The following is a 20,544-nucleotide window of genomic DNA, read 5'->3' as shown; positions in this document are numbered from 1 at the left end:
AATGTCCTTGATTTATCGGTGATGGAAAACAGCATAAGGAAACTTGTATGCCTCACAATTTTCCCTATTGCTCTCAAAGTTGTGTTATGTGTGAACTCTAACAATGCGCACTTAGCCAGCGTGGTGAAATATGGTATATTTCTCATTCTGAGTCACGACCCGTAACTATAGTACCTATTGGGCCAGTAATAATGATGATGAGAGATGATTTGATATTTTAGTAAGGAACGATTACTATGATAATAGTAAAGTAAGATCAGGGACAGATTTTTTGAAGTAATACGGCTTAGAAATCTACGACCACGATCTAGACGACGACATACTAGAAGTACGAGCCACCGTGCATTTAGTAACCAAGGTTTTATTTTATAATACAGTTCCTGGATAAGTATTTCATAACTAATTCGTAGTTTGTTGTTGAATTATTTTAAATAATAAAATTGAAGATATTACTTTTTTTTAATATTACAATAAAACTTAAAGCTAGCCTTATCTAATTACTATACAAATCATGCCCGCGTGGAATGGTGCCAAGAATACTGGCTGCATTTCCGCGTTGGACAGCCAGGCTGATCCGTTGCGCAAAAAAAGAGCCAGCCCTTCTGTCACCCGATGAGGCTATTAAACGCGATGAAATGTCTTGTACTTAAAAAAATTTTTGCACTAAGACTCCATGGCCCTAGGGTCTCCACTGCAAACGGAACAAAAATGTAACTCTCAATAAGAGAGGCATACTTGCGCCGCTTGCCGCTTATTAAAAAAAAATGAGCTTATTTTAAAAAATTCTGACTTGTCAAATTAACCATCTTATAACATCCTACATCTGAAGATTTCTTATTAAATTACAAAAAGTAAATGGACATCAAATGACCTACTTTTCATATAAAATACCATTTTTATGCCTCTATGACCGCTTATTATTTCAACCCTCAACAGTTTATGGGATCAAAATGGGCAAAAAGGCAGTAAAATTCGATATAATAACAGCATAATTTTTTCATAAAGAAAGGAGTTTATGTCGGCGTAAAAACGTGGAATTGATTTTATCAAATCGTTAGTATCAAAAAATGCCGCAACATATAAATTATTCATAAGATAGAAAAATACTACCGAAACTATTTGTTTAAACGTAAGATTGGAGATCTTCTTAGTTAATCAGTTGGTCAAAAATCCCTTGCTATGCTCATTACGTTAGTAGGTACATACTTAGTAGTTCAATGGCTATGCTCGGAATTTATCCCTTAGCCCGTACCGTAAGACCAATGCATTACTTACCTCCATGTTCAATAATCTAATATTACTAAACTTACTGGCTATTTTGCTCAAACAATACTAATCAGAATGTAAGGAGTCCCCATATTAAAAGGTGGACAGACAGACAGATAACAAAGTGATCTAATAAAGGTTCCTTTTTCCTTTTGAAAACTATAACGGAATGATTCTACTGGTAGTGAGGTAAAACTCAAGCGAAAACTTCGTCAGATGTTCTTCGAAGCTTCTGCCAGAGGAAAAATATCAGTCAAGTGATGGTCAAACGAATCGTATCAATATTGCATGTCTCGTACAATTTATTCTACCCTAACTTTCAAGCTCTTTCAAGAAGATATTCTTCAAAGGAAAATGTTTGAGGCGAGAATGAACCCTAAGTGAGGGAGTAAAAGTGAGTGAGCATATAAATATTATAAAAGCATAGAAAAAAATTAATTAATTATCATACTACAAAGTACTAAAGTAATACGAACATAGGTTGTATGGAAAACTACTTTAGCACTAACGGTACCAATAGAGATAAATAAACGCTACGCCTCTACTTCCTCTTTATTGACCTTAACTCTTTGAAAAGAGCAACCGTCGAGTTTCTTGCTGGTTCTTCTCGGTAGGAGGGGCATTCCGAACCAGTGGTAGATGCTTTTGACGATTCAAAAGAACTTGTAAAAGTCTAATTGAATTAAAATATTTTGAATTTGAATTTTCTTGTTCTTGTCACATGATTTACCTATGATATACATTATACCTTTATAATTAGTCATTAAAAATCATCGTCATCACCATCGCCAGTCGTTTATGTGCTTGAAGCCGTATGCCCTTTTTAAGCAAAGTGAACGTTGCTATTCCATCAATTGCCTTTTGCATCCAATCGAAGCGAGGATCAACTCCACCTTGTTAGGGGCATCATAAACAGCTAAGCTAAAATTACGGCAGTACAAAAAATAAGATCCAGAATGCGCAAGTTGTGGGAGGCAAAAAGGCAACCAATAAATAACGCTATCTTATCCAAAGAACCCAAAGAACCTTCATAAATTGATAACGATTTCCACAGAAGTTTCTAATCAAAGTTTATGAACTCGAATTTTCAATATTTCGTAAGTGAATATTCAAAGTGGTATGAAACTGGCCATGTGTCTTTTGTTTTGAAGGTACTCCTTATCAATTTAATCATTAGATTTTATCATTAGATATTGCTTACGCACTAATCCGACATCTGATCCAAATCCAAGCTATTCAGTGGACATCTTTGACATAATATCTACGTCATCCATCTATTTCAATCCGGGGCACATCCGAGATATTCTCACGGATGACGGAGATAACTCGGATGACGGAAGCCGGTGCTAGTGCGTAAGCTACCATACAAATAGTTCTATGACTACTTCGGAACGTATTTTCACGGTTTTAAATCGGATGCAGTGCCTAATCGCCCTTAGTCTAAATTGATTTGGGTTTTCTTTTATCCCGTATTTAAAACCCTTTATTATCCCGGGATAAAAAGTACACACCTTGCTGCCTGCAAATCTCCTGTCAAAATCGGTTCTGCCTTATCAAGATTAACATGTTTAATACAATCACAGACACACATTTGGATTTTATTTTTCTTTGATAAAGTAAAGTTAAAGAATGTTTTCTCCATCTAAACTGAAAATAATTAATTTGACCAAAGAGCCATAACCAATGAGTTGTCATATGACTAGAAGTAATGATATTCTTTATTCTTTATTTATTTGCATTCATGTCTTACATCATAATAGAAAAAAAATTACAATATTACAACACGAAGCCCCATCAGGGCGCTGCAAAGTAATTAAATATAAATAAAATGTCACATGTATAAAAATAAAAAAATTACAAAATGTTATGGAAATGATATCCTGCAAAATCCTCAACCTGACATATTCAGTCAATAGGATTGGTTTTTTTTCAATCAGTAAATTGGCGCTGGCCCTGCTTTTACCCTACAAGTCAATATTCTATCTTTATGTTTATTGCATTCACGGTACAACTTTTAGGTGATGTAACAAGAGTAAAAAATGTCTATCAACCTCTCAGAAAGGGTCACAGTCCTCCTCGATGGCCTAGTGTGGACGTGCAGACTTCACGTAATATCTTTTAAATAATCATGAGAATGTGTGTTTTTCTTCACCATGAATAAAGAAATAGACCTCAAATCAAATCAAATCAAATCAAAATCATTTATTCAAAGTAGGTACTATTTGTTGGAGGTACACTTTTTGATGGTCAGAATTGTTAGATTTGAAAGATGATATTAAATATAGTGGTGATAATTAGTTACGTAAGCTTAAAAAACGAAAGCTATGAGGGTTCCGAACGCGCCCAAGTTTGAGAAGAGCCTACAACAAACACAAGTTGCTGTTGTTGTTTGTGTTTGCTTTGTTTTTTTACTGTCACATATTTTTTTAATTACTTCCAAACACTATCAGTGTGACAACGCGCATTCTCGCAGCATCGACTGGTCTTCCAAAAATCGCGAAAAAGATGTGTCGTGCGGATCTGCTGATCTCTGCTATACGTACATCTCATTGTCTAAAACACTGTAATTATATGAATCGCGAATTAATTGACCCTGGCTCTGTCTTACAATAAATCTCTTCAGAGAGTAATGGGAACATCAATTTCATTGCCCCCGTTTTAATAAAAGCCGTCGGCTAAGATTTATTGTGGCGGGTAGACCGTAGAGGCAATGAGTTCTCTTAGTACACTTTATTTCGTTATATCCTCACTACAAAATATGATTAACTAGATGACTCCCGCAAATTCACCCGCGTGGTAGCTTTTTACGAAGGGATAAAAATCCCATGTCCGTCTTCAGGTTGCAAGCTGTACCAATTATATTAAGATGCCTGGGCCTTCATCCTCGTGGATTTAAGTTTTTTAAGTACTTATCTTATGAGAGCTCTTTGACATTCTAAGACAAAAAAGCGTTTTTTTTTTCTCCAGGAGGCAACCTATCTCTGTCCAGAGAACCTACCTTCCTCAAACCTAGCTACGTCAAAATCAAGTAAATGAATGGACCAAAAAAATTCATTCACATGAGAGTAGCCTGGTTGATCATGCTTTCGAGGTCAGCCTGTGTGCCGATGGTACTTCTAACAAGAGTTTCCACACATAAGTCAATATCACCAGCATCACAGCCTGACTACGTAGAACCTCAGGATTGCCAGATGAGCGCAGTAGGAGGAAATCTCTCTTTTTGTGTCACTTCCTCTTTGATGATTGTCTCTATTTGCACCGTGCAAGTATCATTGCACAAATGCGACAGCTGAGCCCTAAAGCTGCCCTCAAAGTGAAGCACGTAGGTACTTACGCAACGTACAAGACTCTTCAATCTTGACATCAACCAAACTTGTCCTATCATCTGAAAACATTGAAAAAGAGACACTGCTTTTGATTGAGGTACAGAACTAAAACTCAGTTTCACAGACTCAAAAGGTCAAAGCTTTGTCGTGGGTTTGTTTACAGCTATATTTTGCTTCACAGTCAAGGTCCCAAACAACACCCAGGAAGGCCAGGATGATACAAAATAGTATCCTATTTATTCGTTCCGCTCCCTTAACATACGTGTGAAATGTTTTGGGACAGGAAAACCTTGCGATCTCGCAAATTGTATCAACAAGTATTACCAATAGTAGCGGAACGGCCGCAATAACAAACAACAACAGAAAAACTTTCAATAAAGAAGCAACTCGGAACATAAAAACATCCAAATCCCGCCTATAAGCTGACGTATAAATTTTTTTTCATAATAGAATACAAAAGAGCGTCTGATACAATAATATTGTGTTGGATATGTCAGCAAAACCTTTGATTTCAATAGATGAGATTTTTGAAGAGAATAAAACACAAAGATATAGTAAATGGCTAGCTGTGACGACTTATTCCGTTTATCCACCGACAATATGTTGTACACTTTTTTACTTACCTAGTAATAGTTAGTATTTCGTGGTTGAGGTAAATCTGGCACTTGCACTTGCTAATCGAGATTTGTGATCTCTTCCGCGATTTGTGTTTCCAACCAATTACAATCCGGGTATCTTTAAAACAAGAGTGAATTGGCGCCTTCTAGGTAAACGCGTCCCATCTTAGACCACATTATCACTTTCCATCAGGTGTGATTGTGGTCAAGCGCTTGCCTATAGTGAATAAAAAGAAAAAAGATAAACGTAACTTGGGTATCATGTTTTTTAACATGAAAGCTTAGGTATTAAGAGGGGTCTCTCCGTCACTCGCTTCATACAAACGTAGTTCCAATTTCATTTGAATATTAAGCAACCAAAGTCCATGAAATTTTGCAGACATATTCTAGAAACTAATATCTATGTTTGTAGTTTTCCAGATTTCTGTTAAAATATTCAATTTCAAAGTTACGCGGTCTTAAAAATTTACATACAAATCTTTGAACCCCTGTAATTTTAAAACTACATATTTTTAGAAAAATCTAAAACACCACAGACACAGATATTAGTTTCTAGAATATGTCTGCAAAATTTCATGGACTTTGTTTGCTTAATATTCAAATGAAATTGGAACTACGATTGTATGAAACGAGTGACAGAGAGAACCCTGTTAAAAAGACTGAGTAAGTTTGAATAAACTTAGCCGTGTATTCTTTTTACTTCGCCATGAATAAACAAGTTTTATTATCACCGTTTCACAATGTTACTTAAAACTAGTTATAGCAATGTAGCTTCGACAAGTTTTGTCTACCATATTACTTCAGTGTAGTTACTTAGCATAATGCATATCACTCGTCTATGAACTAAATTCTTCTTAAAAGCATTCCTCAGCTGTGTCTGATATGCTCCCCTCGATTCTCCACAAACTGTCTTCAAGGAGCCAAGTTTTATTAAATAACAAAGTTTCATGTTTCAAGTTTGGGAGCTCTTAATATTTTGTAGGAAATTTTGTTAGCTGTTTTGTATCGTCACCATGATAATAAAGACCGTTTTAACACGGTTGTCTAAAAAAGGAGTGTAATATTTTCAGGATACATGTATGTAAGTAATGTATGTATGTATGCCAGTAGTAGTGTAAGTATGTAGGTAAGTTTTATCCCACCATATCTGATGATTTTAGAAGATCTCCCGCAGCTATAATTGCATTTATCAAAACATCCTATTTTTGAAAAGCTTCTGCTGTGATAAAATTTGCACCTTTTTCACAAACCACCACGTGGTTCAGAAAACATAAATACCAATTTGGCATTGACCTCTTCCATTAAAAAAATAATAATTCGAGCACGCAACTTCCACACTCACTATACTTTTATACATGTTAAAATAAAAGCCACATAGTTTGACGCTGCATTAAAATTCACAAGGAATTCATCCATGTAAATGCAGCTCCCAACTATCTTTTCAATGAACGTTCGCAATTCGGTCGCGGTAACACAATTTATTCCCAAAATTGCCACTCCATTACTATGCGGCGCTCGGCGCCTTTAATTTTCCTTCCTCGCTCGATGCCGAGACAAGCAACCAAGCAACTTACCAAGTGTGAAATTAATGAAGGAGTAACTGAAAACTTAGTCGGAGCTTGAGTCAGTGAAAGCAACCCGTCTGTAAGCTAAGATCACGGTGAAAATTCGAAAATTCCCTAAGAATTTTCAAGGGATTTGTAAAGCAGAAAGTTTGTATGTATTGTTTGTATGTTTGTATTCTTTTGCATTTCCTAAAAATAGCAATCTAGATAGGTATGTGCTCAGACTATGCAGCGCTCGGCACATTTAATTTCGCTTCCTCGTTCGTGAGAGCAATCCGTCCAAGAGCTTAAGATCACGCTGGAATTCAACGCAGCATGTAGAACATTGAGGCATACAGTTCAGCCTCAATAGCTCAACGGTTGAGGAGCGGACTGAATTCCGAAAGGTCGGCGGTTCAAACCCCACCCGTTGCACTATTGTCGTACCCATTCCTGGCACAAGCTACGCTTAATTGGAGGGGAAAGGGGAGTATTAGTCATGATTAGCATGGCTAATATTCTTTTTTTTTTAGTAAAAAATTGAATTTGAATACAGATGAGGCCCCGCAACTCCGTGCGTATAGACTCGGCAACTTCGATAAAAATCTCAGATTGTAAAGTTGCCCCGACTGAGTTGCCGGGCAACTTATCGTACGTGCGTAATGGCTCTAGAATTTTTTTGCAGCGATCTAAAATGCAGAAAATAAGCAAAAAATTTAAACATTAAACAAAAAATAAACAATATACTTACCTACTTAAATTAAAAATTATAAGTTCTTAGTTTTGTTTAATTTTATTGTTGCGCAATCGCTGTTCTCGATGTAAACAATCTATGCAAACCTACAAAACCTACGTCTACAAATGCGTTTTTAGAGACTTCACATTTCACACCTGCAGATTTAATTTTTGTTAAACAGAGCATTTATAATATTTATAATAATATAATCCAATCGTAATATCTGCGAAGGATTGATCCAAGTCAGCCTCGCTCACCATCTGAGGCGACTGGGGTTCCGTGGCAGTTCGCTCGCAGCCAGGATGCAAAAAGCGGTCTTGCTAGACTCGGCTAGGATAGTCCGCCGCTTTCTCAACCTGTCGCCCTGACCCCCGACCGTTTAGTTTTCCCTGCCGGGGTGTAATCCTCCGCCCGGTACATAATATATGTATTTATGTAATGTGTATGTAGGTTTATTTATTTTTATGTATGTAAGTATATTATATTTCCATTGGGTTTTATATAAGTACATCTATTTTGTACCGGTGTGAGAGCAAGTAATATAGGGTAATAATAATATTATTGTATCGCCAAAAATATTACGAAAGAACTTTTCCACTTCTAGAAGTCAAGTAATATAAAATAGTTCATAGGTAGGCCTTTGAGAAATTTAAAAAAAATGGAATAAACAAATACACCAAATATAAATATTAAAACAGACGATAACACTTTGGTCTCAAAGTATTCCCTGTAGCCAAATTTGGAATGGATACCGACTAGATATCATCAAAACATTATTAGGTTCTACGCGTTAGGCGATATTACATTGGATTAGAGACATAAAGAAATGGAATTATTACCGTAATTCTAATAGTAGAATAGAAAGCAGTCGTTAGGATAATTTCCCGAGAGGTTTTATATGTATGCAATTCCCGAAGTAGGGATTAATTAGGTCTGCTCATACAATGGGGTGATTAACAATGCATAGTGTAGCATCAAATTATTGTGATGTGGCATTGAATAATATCACATTGTATTCGATCTGTATTCAAGGACATTATAAATTACTAGCTGATGCCCGCGACTTCATTCACGTGGATGTAGGTTTTTTAAAAATCCCGTGGGAACTCTTTGATTTTCCGGGAAAAAAGGAGCCTATGTGCTAATCTATCTCCAATCCAAATTAAAGCCTAATCTGTTCAGTAATTTTTGCGTGAAGGAGTAACAAAGATACACACACACACATACATACTTTTAAAAAATGCACATTTTACAAACTAGGCGAATGAGGTGTCATTTTTAACCGACTTCCAAATATTTCAGGATCACTCCTTAATCCTGATGCTGCAGGGTTAGTTCCCGCTTAAGTTATCAAGATTCAGGAAGTGTTCATAGTGAATTAATAGGTATTGTAGGTACCAAACAACGAATTTTTTGTAAAATGTGTTTTTTAATTAATTTCCCCCCTGCACATACCCCCTGTAAGGGGATAGGACCCCTAACTTTTAGTAGGACTGATTTTCATTTCTAGTGCCAAGATAAAGTTATGTACAAAGTTTCGTTGATGTACAATTATTTTGCCTCCAAAATAAGCTATTTTTTCTGTATATAGTAATATATAATAGGCAGATACTTGGAAACTGAAATATTATATGAGTACGTCGTTATAACGATCAGATAAATAAAAAAATGATTGAGACCTTGAGATAATGAAATACGGAACACTCTTTCAAGCACTGAATTGGACATACACAAGTACGCTGGAAGAGGTATGTTGTACAAAACTATCACACTAATATTATAAAGGGGAAAGTTTGTGTGTATGTGTGTGTGTGTATGTTTGTTACTCCTTTACGCAAAAACTACTGAACGGATTGGGCTGAAATTTGTAATGGAGATATATTAAACCCTGGATTAGCACTATGGTATCCTATGCCAGTGGTACAAAATGACAGTTATTTTTTGTGCCGATTCGGATGCCCCCTCTGAGTGTACCGGGAATTAAAACTGACAGTTGATGTTATCTAGTCAAATGGTCTTCGTCTTGACACTATGTTGACAGATGTCTCATCAGTCATCACAAACATTTGGGTACTCGTAGTTCCGAGTACGCTTACATGACGCTCACTGCTGATATTAGTGTCAAAAAGGCGAAAATCAAGTGGCTTCAAAACAGGTTGGCAATCGCAGAACCAGCATACTTGCATTAATAGAGTTCAATGGTTTTTAGTCATAATATGATGGCTCAACCTACAATCGAGCGAACCGAGCGCTTGCGTCACACAAAAAAAAAACTAACAAATATTTTAAGCCTCGGGCTGCTGATATGCACAATTCAAACTCATAGAAAGTATCGCTAAGAAAGAATAATATACTTACCTACCTATTAGAAATTCGATAAACAACTTATAGATCTTGGATAGAATCAGGCGTTACTTTGCGGAAGTTCATGTTTAGCAAGAAACAGTTAAAAATTATGCTACAATCCGCCAACAGAAAAAATCTGTATGGTCAAACATGAAAAGATTTTTTCTGTTGGCGGATTATATCAAAATAATTTTTAACTGTTTCTTGCTTAACTTATAGATCGATATAGTAGGTAGACATTATTTTCGTACGTTTGAATTGATCACTTGATCAATTTCAGTTGACTAGAAAGTGTTGCAATTAGTATGCCGGTCCCGTTCTATTGAACGATTGCGTCAATCTACGTTCTACCTGGCCCAATATTTAATCTACTATTTAGCACACAAAATAGGGGCCTTAGTCATAAAAGTTTGTTCCGCTGACAACATCTGCTACGCATACTCATGTAAATATTATGTTTTATTTTTATAAATTAACTTAAGATCTTTAATATAATATAGTATACTAAAAAATAGTATAGTACACACACAATGCGGTGGATTCTGTTGCACACAATCTCTGAACTAGTGCTTTCCTTTTAAAGAACAGCAATATATTATTTAGACCTGCCATTTTAGTTTAAAAATTATGTATAACAGAATCCCCAATTCTGTTATACATAATCTTTAATTCTTGGTTGCTAATTAATTAAATTAATATTATATTATGTATAATCCATTTTTCCTTAACTGACTTAAAAGGTAAACAAGTGACTCTCATCATGTAAACCCTAGTGGTTTTTCGCTGTGTCAAAAGCAGACTTGCTAAATGTTCCTACTTAAAAATATATTTTTAATAATAATTAAAAACAGTAGTAACGTATAGTAATTGCACTATACGCAGCCCATTATAATATACGACAGCGAACCGATAAAGAAATCGTGATAAGGGTTAAAAGTTAATTAAAACCTAACTTTAACAGGTCTAAAATGCCGGGCAAATGGCATCGCTTACGCGTTTCTTCGAGAAGTGTCTGCCTATGTTTTTCATTAACGAAAATTTTAGTATATTTAGATATGCCTACTTTTAAGCTATTATGTTTACTTATTACTAGTTTCCGAGATCATAAATATCTACCTCATTAACTTATAACAAGACTAACTGGTCAAGCGCAAGTCAAAATACGCGTAAGGTACGGTTCCGTAGTCTTCCAATCCCTCCACTATGTTGCTAAAAACTGGCGGCGCGGCGGTCGTTATTATTAACTTCGGCAGTTTTTTCGAAAACTGTTTAAAAAACCTAATAATAATTAATTTAAAAGTAACAATTTAATGACGTATCCCATTAGGGAGTAAATTTTTATTTAGATTCTCACTTTGCATGTTCAAAAGGCACTCTACCCCGAAAAATCTTTTTTTTTTTTCAAAATTTTAATATGCTTCCGTACGTAAGAGTAACAAGTTTCTATAATAATACTGTGCTGTGACACACAAACAGCCATATAGACGGAAACATAGACAGCTGATGTACAACACTATAAATGGATACCTTGTTTTACTCCGGTACTCTAAATAGTGAGTTTCTCGTGACGTCAACTGACCATAACCGGCTTATAGTATACAAAATATTATGCAATAAAAATATCTTAGCACATTTTATATCAATTTGATCTACTCGAGCTCCATAGCACAGAGTTAGGATTATCTCTCTTTATATTGTGACTGTAGCATTATTATAATAACTAGCTGGTGCCCGCGACTTCGTTCCCGTGGATATAGGTGTTTTGAAAATCCCGTGGGATATCATTAATTTCTCGGGATAAAAAGTAGCCTATGTGTTAATCCAGGGTACTTTCTCCATTCCAAATTTTAGTCAAATCCGTCCAGTAGTTTTTGCGTGAAAGAGTAACAAACATCCATAGATCCATACATACAAACTTTCGCATTCATAATATTAGTAGGATGAATCCAGTTATCTGGTAGTTTTGCTTATCGGTAAAGATACGAGGTGGCAAAATGAAAATTTGGAATGAGCATGTCGAAATCTATAAAATCACCAATTTTCAAAACTCTCGGAAAACTTTCCAGGTAACCCCTTTTTGAACACCAAATGACTGTACTAATAAGAATATATATATATCATACCGTCAATAGCTAATTTGTTTTCGCGTAAAAAATAAACTTTTAAGATTGAGTTCTGAGATAATTATTACATTAAACAGGGTTCTCTCCGTCACTTACTCCATACAATCGTAGTCCCAATCTCATTTGAATATTAAACAACCAAAGTCCATGAAATTTTGCAGACATATTTTTGAAACTAATATCTGTGCCTGTGGTGTTTTAGATTTTTCTAAAAATATGTAGATTTGAAATTACAGGGGCTCAAAGATTTGTATGCGAATTTTTAAGACCGCGTAACTTTGAAATCGAATATTTTAACGGAAATCTGGAAAACCGCAGGCATAGATATTAGTTCCCGGAACGTTTCTACAAAATTCCATTGAGTATGATTGGTTAGTATTCAAATGAGAGACGAACTACGTTTGTATGGAGCGAGTGATGGAGAGACCCCTCTTAAACGGTTACGTTCCACTAGAATGCGCTGATAGAGCTATGAACCAGCTGTTTAACTAGTATCTATTCAGTTATCTTTGAGTGCGCCTGCAGCCGTAAGTTTTTTTATCACCAATAAATAAATACTGTTTCTATTAAGTGAACGTTCAGCGAACGTTTATAAGGTGACCTTATTCTACTCAACTCAATCAAAACAAACCGCAGACATGTCGCAGACCTTTTGAATATTATGATCTACTTATTTCTTATGTAATATTATATATACTACCTAGCTGTTACTCAATGAAACTAAGTAGGTATTCGTACACATGGAATAGGTATTTTACTGTGGAACTAAAGATAACGGTATAAAAATATAAACATTTTATAAACAGGTATCAATAAGTACCTATAATTAAGCATTCACTTTATTTTATTTTATTTTTATTTTTATTGATTTGGTTCACTTACAGCTACGGTCTACTTACATTATACATTAAAAATAGTACTTAGTCTAAACTTACTTACTAAAATATGTAGTCGCTATTTACAAGTGAACACAACATTCACCACAACAAGTTTACAAAAAAATATATTATACTTTATATTATATATTATACTTTGAATATTTTCATACGCGTGTAGGTGTTAAAATGCCTGAAAATTAAATGATGATTTATTGATTTCTAAATTACAGAAAAATGGAGACTATACCGTACCATTCCTTACTGGAAGTGAACGAAAAGAATGTGGAAATTATTCGCACGAGTCTTAATTTGGATGTGAACACAATTAAAAAGAATTTGGACGCGATCGAGGAATGGGCAAGGAAACAGGAACATTTAGCTGATGCATTTCGATACATAAGTGAGTAAGAATTATTATTTTTATTTATATTTTAGAATTATTTTCAAAAGAATATCAAATTATTAGGGTTTGGAAAAACGAGTTTATTATCACTTAATTTATTTGATAAACTTAGAACATAGTCCCATCAGCCAGACACTTTATAGGACCTTTGATAGGAATGATACTTAGGCCCCAAGGAAGGGCTTAAGAAGAGGAGCAATTTTATGAAAATTTTAAAGAAGGGCGAGGAGAGCCCTCAGTGGGTCCTAAGGATCATTCCTACTGCAGGAAATGTTTTGTTTACAAAACACCGAATATTGAACTTTTTCGTCGATCGTCACTTCCTAAATCCTAGGGATCCTACGTGATTTTAAAAGGGTTAAATGTTAAATGTTTTTACGAAATTTGGTGCACAAATATCTTGCATCCCGGGGACGGATAGGATATTGTTATCCTGAAAAATCAGAAGTTTCCACGGGATTTCTAAAAACCTTAACAGGGCTCTCTCCGTCACTCGTTTTCACTCGTTTCATACAATCGTAGTTCCAATTTCATTTGAATATTAAGCAACCAAAGTCCATGAAATTTTGCAGACATATTCTAGAAATTAATATCTGTGTCAGTGGTGTTTTAGATTTTTCTAAAAATATGTAGTTTTAAAATTACAGGGGCTCCAAGATTTGTATGAAAATTTTAAGACCGCGTAACTTTAAAACCGAATATTTTAACAGAAATCTGGAAAACCACAGACATAGATATTACTTTCTAGAATATGTCTGCAAAATTTCATGGACTTAGGTTGCTTAGTATTCAAATGAAATTGGAACTACGATTGTATGAAACGAGTGGAAACGAGTGACGGAGAGAGCCCTCTTAATCCACGAGGGCGAAGCTGCGAGCATCATTTAGTCTCAAATATGATCCGTCAGTCTGCAAATGTACCTATCTAGGTGATAGATATAAATAGACATTTTGGTCATTACAAGATTTTTCTCCGTATTTAATTAAGAATCTAAAACACCACAGGCACAGATATTAGTTTCTAGAATATGTCTGGAAATTTTAGGGACTTTGGTTGCCTAATATACAAATGAAATTGGGACTACGATTGTATGGAGTAAGTGACGGAGAGAGCCCTGTTAACCTATGTAAATTTCTTTTCAGTGTACCTATATTCATTTGTAATTACGATTTATCTTATTATTTCAAGGTCCCAACATGTTAGAGTTATTACATTTACTTGGAAAAGGATCAGTGGAAATGACTAAAACCAGAATTGACAAATTGCTGACAACCCGAGGAATGTTACCCGAAATCTGTCTGAACAGATCTGTTGAAGAGTTTACAGATATTTCGGAAGCCATGTACGTATTTTCAAAACTAGCGACCAGTCCGGCTTCACACGGGTGGTTTATTGCTTATTACAATTTTCTACTTTTTTTAAATTTACTACTTTTTACTAGTTACTAATTTTTTTTAAATAAAATGTGGCTTATATATTATGTGAGAAGAACCAGCAAGAAACTCAGTGGTTGCTCTTTTCAAAGACTTGATATACAATATTATGCCGAGTATAAAAGTAATTGAAGTGCCGCGCATTGCTGGATAGTAAACCTCCTTGACGTACCTACCTACCTTTATACCCAAGCTTTATACCTGATGCTATTAAAAATCTTGATGGAATCATAATTATTTTCAGAAATTTTGTAATTTTACCAAAACAAAGCCCTAAGGATCAATCAAGGATCATAGTGACGCAGATCAGAAATTGGGAAAAATTTTCTTTAATATCGTTCCTGAGATACGCCTTTATGGTAAGTAAATTAATCCTTAGCTAAGTATACCTATTTTGGATACCTAATTTAAACCTTTTAGAAGTACCTAGGTACATCGTTAGGTTCGATAAGCCTGTAGGGAATTAAACTCACTATCATATGGTTCAGTATAATTATTACCTGTATACTATCCATATTAATATTTTAAATATGAATTTGTGTTTGTCTGTCTGCTTCACGGTGCATTCATATTCGTATAACGAAATTCGGCATAGAGCCTCGATAGCGCTACGGTGGAGGAGCGGACTGAATTCCGATAGGTCGGCGGTTCAAACCCCACCCGTTGCACTATTGTCGTACCCACTCCTGGCACAAGCTTTACGCTTAATTGGAGGGGAAAAGGGAGTATTAGTCATGATTAACATGGCTGATATTCATTTTTTAAAAACAAGAGATAGCTTGCCTTCCGGGGAAGGACATAAAAGTTGTTTTTATGTCATAATATGTTATAACACTCCTCTTTTTGGGTCGGGGGTTAAGAGGGGTCTCTCCGTCACTCGCTTCATACAAACGTAGTTCCAATTTCATTTGAATATTAAACAACCAAAGTCCATGAAATTTTGCAGACATATTCTAGAAACTAATATTTATGTCTGTGGTTTTCCAGATTTCTGTTAAAATATTCGGTTTCAAAGTTACGCGGTCTTTAAAATTTACATACAAATCTTTGAGCCCCTGTAATTTTAAAACTACATTTTTTTAGAAAAATCTAAAACACTACAGACACAGATATTAGTTTCTAGAATGTGTCTGCAAAATTTCATGGACTTTGGTTGCTTAATATTCAAATGAAATTGGAACTACGATTGTATGAAACGAGTGGAAACGAGTGACGGAGAGAGCCCTGTTAAAATGGCTTACTCTTGGCACACACCTTCACAGCGTTTCGGAGTAAAATGACGGGCCTGCTAATTAAAGCCTTTAAATAGTAATCTGTAAAACTCTGAGCACTAATAATACTAACATAATCGTAATTCCAAATATTTAGAGAATGTTTTTAGATTGCAGAATACAGAATGAACTTCGAGTACAATACGTGTGAAAGACATATCTTAGATTTGAAAAATGTTAAAAGCATTAGTGCTCTTACGAAACTCAATCCAATGCTTCTAAAGAAAGCAGAAATTTTGTGCATGGTAAGTACATCTACATACATTTTTATTTTGAGAGAATCACTAATAAAAAGTATACAATTTCGTTGTAAAAATTAAAAATTTATGACACCCCCGACAAGTGAAGGTTACAGTAACTAGAAAAGAGCTGATAACTTTCAAACGGCTGACGCGATTTTCTTGGATTATAGCTAAGAACACTCTCGATCAAGCCACCTTTCAAACAAAAAAAAACTAAATTAAAATCGGTTCATTAGTTTAGGAGCTACGATGCCACCGACAGATACACAGATACATAGATAGACAGATACACACGTCAAACTTATAACACCCCTCTTTTTGGGTCGGGGGTTAAAAATAAAATAAATAGATTTTTACTTTGTTTTTCAGAGTGGTTACGGCATGAGAATCAGTGGTATTCACCTTTTAAATGCACCATCGTTTGTGGATAAAATCGTGTTCCTGTTAAAACAAGCTCTTAAAGAAAAAGTAGCAAATAGACTTATGGTGCACAGTTCGTACGATGAACTGCATAAAGAAATACCTAAGGAAATTTTACCTAAGGACTTCGGGGGTGATCTGCAAAGCTGCTCAGAATTAGAAGGTACAGTACTTAATCTTTTTTTCTCTTCCATTTATCACATACTAATGTTGTGTAATCGCTTTAGCCATAATAGGTAGGTATAATAAATGACACACAGCAGTTATAGTCGGTCGAGTGAACTTTACCCATTTTACCCTTCCCACTAGAGCCAAAGGGACAGTGGTATTATGAGTGGATTACACTACGGCGTTACGTGGAACCATGGTTTCTTGGCTCCAACTACTAAGAGTTTTAAGCCACAGTTGTGCGTGATACGAAAATTACGGCGTTTAAGAGGGCTCTCTCCGTCACTCGTTTCATACAATCGTAGTTCCAATTGTATTTGAATATTAAGCAACCAAACACAGATATTAGTTTTTAGAATATGTCTGCAAACTTTCATGGATTTTGGTCGCTTGATATTCAAATTAAATTGGAACTACGATTGTATGAAACGAGTGACGGAGAGAGCCCTGTTAAAAAAGCGTCGAGTACGAGTAGGTAGGTACTTACCTATCTTATGGCTGTACAATGGCGTCGCGCCTTGTTTCTAGTGATGATGATAATAGCATAGGTACCTAGTACGTAGGTAATGTTATCTGATACAAACAAAAAGTACCGCTTGCGTCACTAGCGTCGACATGACCGACATGGCTGATTGCTTTTATTTTTCCTTGTAGACTGTAGACTTAGTATGAGATTTTACATCTCGTCAAAATTCAAATTCAATTCAAAATTCAAAATATTTTATATTCAATTAAACTTTTACAAGTGCTTTGAATCGTCAAAATAATCTACCACTCAACATAGTCGTAGATAGAATTTGACCGACGAATTTTTTTTCACTTAGTGAAAATAATTGACTTTTGCTCACTAGTTTTAACTTATAAGTAACAGATGACTTCTTTTTGAGTTTATGAGTTTAGGAATTTTGCTTAGTTATCTAAATAAGTAATTCATTTAACTACTTTTGATTTATAATATTTAATTCCAGAGCAATGGAAAAGCGTTCTTAAGACGGAGGAAGCGCAGAAACTAATAGCTTCGTGTAATAAACTTGTGGCAGACGAATCAAAGCGAAGTGCGTGTAAATTTAACGAAGAATACATGGGAATGCCTGGCTCCTTCAGACAGCTTATCGTAGATTAAAATTCTCTCCTAGCCCAGTGTCGTGTTCCTCGTTGCTGAGGATCAAGAGCCTTTTCAATTAACAGGGCTCTCTCCGTCACTTACTCCATACAATCGTAGTTCCAATTTCATTTGAATATTAAGCAACCAAAGTCAAAGATTTGTATGTGAATTTTTAAGACCGCGTAACTTTGAAACCGAATATTTTAACAGAAATCTAGAAAACCACAGGCATAGATATTAGTTTCTAGAATAAGTCTGCAAAATTTCATGGACTTTGGTATTCAAATGAAATTGGAACTACGATTGTATGGAGCGAGTGACGGAGAGACCCCTCTTAATAACGGAAGGGGTTTGCTTGTAATAGTAATCATGTGATTATTATTGCTTATTACTATGACAAATAATAAAAAATACAGGACAGACTTAGAACAAAGAACGACCTAATCACTAGGTACATTGTAATTATTGTTAGCTTTTTCAAAAAAACTATTTAAAATTTAAAATAATAAAACAGATATTTGACTCATTCGACGTCACACGATCTCTTCCGAGCAGCCATCTTGAATCGATTTGTATAAATACGGCTGCTTGACGGTTTTTAAGCCAGTCTCGCTCCGACTCGAGACTCAACGACTATTAAATACTTTTGTGTTTAGGTCGCCAATTTGATTGAGTGGTTGCAATAGCAATTGCGCCCCGGTCAAATTAATATTGCAGTTAGGTTATTTAAAGATTAAAACTCTTGATAAGCCTCTACGCGTTGTGGCTTATGTCCTCGCGCAAGCTTAATATGAAGGAACATTTAATAACTTATAAAAATAGTTAAATTATAACGCCCCTTTTGGTCTAAGCTTACAGTTCAGAAAGTGGGATGGAATTAACGCAAAAATCCACTTAAGCATACAAAATATAGTTCACAAATGAATATAATTCGAAGTTAAGGGACAACCCTGGTCCTAGAATAAAATTGGTTGGGACAACCCTGGTCCATTCATTCAACAGCCCTTTAAGGGACAACCCTGGTCCACTCATTCAACACCCTTTAAGGGACAACCCTGGTCCTAGAGTAAAATGTGTTGGGACAATCCTGGTCCACTCATTCAACACCCTTTAAGGGACAACCCTGGTCCTAGAATAAAATGTGTCGGGACAACCCTGGTCCCGTAGTATTACGAACAGCCGTGCCCCTATTAGTATTCTGGACAACCTGGCCTAATATTTATTTTCGTCGCTCGAGGTCGAACGACCCAATTTGGATGGCCGACTGTTAGCTTTTTCAAAAAAACTATTTAAAATTTAAAATAATAAAACAGATATTTGACTCATTCGACGTCACACGATCTCTTCCGAGCAGCCATCTTGAATCGATTTGTATAAATACGGCTGCTTGACGGTTTTTAAGCCAGTCTCGCTCCGACTCGAGACTCAACGACTATTAAATACTTTTGTGTTTAGGTCGCCAATTTGATTGAGTGGTTGCAATAGCAATTGCGCCCCGGTCAAATTAATATTGCAGTTAGGTTATTTAAAGATTAAAACTCTTGATAAGCCTCTACGCGTTGTGGCTTATGTCCTCGCGCAAGCTTAATATGAAGGAACATTTAATAACTTATAAAAATAGTTAAATTATAACGCCCCTTTTGGTCTAAGCTTACATTATAGTAATTTTTAAATTTAAATTAGGCATAATGTTCCGTTGTTTAAAGTAATAGAAAAATACTTGCAATATTTGAAATACATGTACATAATTATATTATATTTAAGTAAGGGAAGCTCATTTGTTTTTTTCCCTAAATAACAGCGCCACCTACCAGACGTACTTTGTACTTACTACTAAAGTTGGCGTCATCTACACTAATAATTACCTAACAATTATTTTGTGGTCTAATCAATTACTTTCTACCTACTGCCATAGCGCGCCTATAGATGGCACCATACGAAACTATAATATATTAGTGACCCGCCCCGGCTTCGCTTGTATGCCAGTATGATTGCAGATCTATTTATTGGAGATTTCATAACGTAGAGGTAGCTGTTAATATCTATATCTATACTAATAAATAAAATTGAAGTGACTGTTTGTTTGAACGGGCTCATCTTCGGAATGGCTGAACATATCGACACCTCCCACGTAAGTTGTTGTATCCCCAAAACTACAACTTTTCAGTAGAGCGTTTTAAAGATATAAATTGAAATTAAAGCTCCATTTTTCAATATATTTTTGTGAAATTCGGTATTTAGTTATAGTTTACAGTACTTTAACATATTCTGAAAGATAATTTATAGAAATACTTCACATTTCTGAGATTTTGTTCATACAACATTTTACGGCGTGTTTCATCTTTGTAAAATGTTGTATAAGATACTTACAACAAATTACGCTGGAAAAAAACGGGTTGAGTGTCAACAGTGTACAACAGTGTACGTCGTTTAAAATTTAAAAAAAATGTAGTATGTGTAGTCCGAATCATCATTTCCAACCAATGGATGTCCACTACTGGACATAGGTCTGTTGTAGGGACTTCTATATGCCACGGTCTTGCACCACCTGAATCCAGTGGCTCCTTGTGACTCGTTTGATGTCGTCTGTGCACCTAGTGGGAGTCTGTCAACGCTGCGCCTACAGTGCGAGGTTCCAGCACCTTGGGACCTCAACGTCTACGGG

The 20,544-nt window shown here is 35.4% G+C and overlaps 1 protein-coding gene across 1 annotated transcript; it reads left to right on the top strand.

Annotated features, from left to right (window-relative positions):
* Positions 1-2,398: 2,398 nt before the first annotated feature.
* Positions 2,399-17,971, top strand: LOC123870698 (alpha-tocopherol transfer protein-like). Its single transcript, XM_045914069.1, has 7 exons — positions 2,399-2,417; positions 13,067-13,236; positions 14,429-14,582; positions 14,918-15,032; positions 16,055-16,189; positions 16,556-16,769; positions 17,743-17,971. Exons 2-7 carry the CDS (start codon positions 13,071-13,073, stop codon positions 17,895-17,897), a joined length of 939 nt encoding a protein of 312 aa, XP_045770025.1. The 5' UTR covers positions 2,399-2,417; positions 13,067-13,070; the 3' UTR covers positions 17,898-17,971.
* The last annotated feature ends 2,573 nt before the right edge of the window (positions 17,972-20,544 follow it).

This window comes from Maniola jurtina, chromosome 13, assembly GCF_905333055.1.
Source record: "Maniola jurtina chromosome 13, ilManJurt1.1, whole genome shotgun sequence".
Classification (NCBI taxonomy): Eukaryota; Metazoa; Arthropoda; class Insecta; order Lepidoptera; family Nymphalidae; genus Maniola; species Maniola jurtina.
Note: the sequence above shows the minus strand (reverse complement) of the source record. Positions and strands in the feature narration are given on the sequence as shown.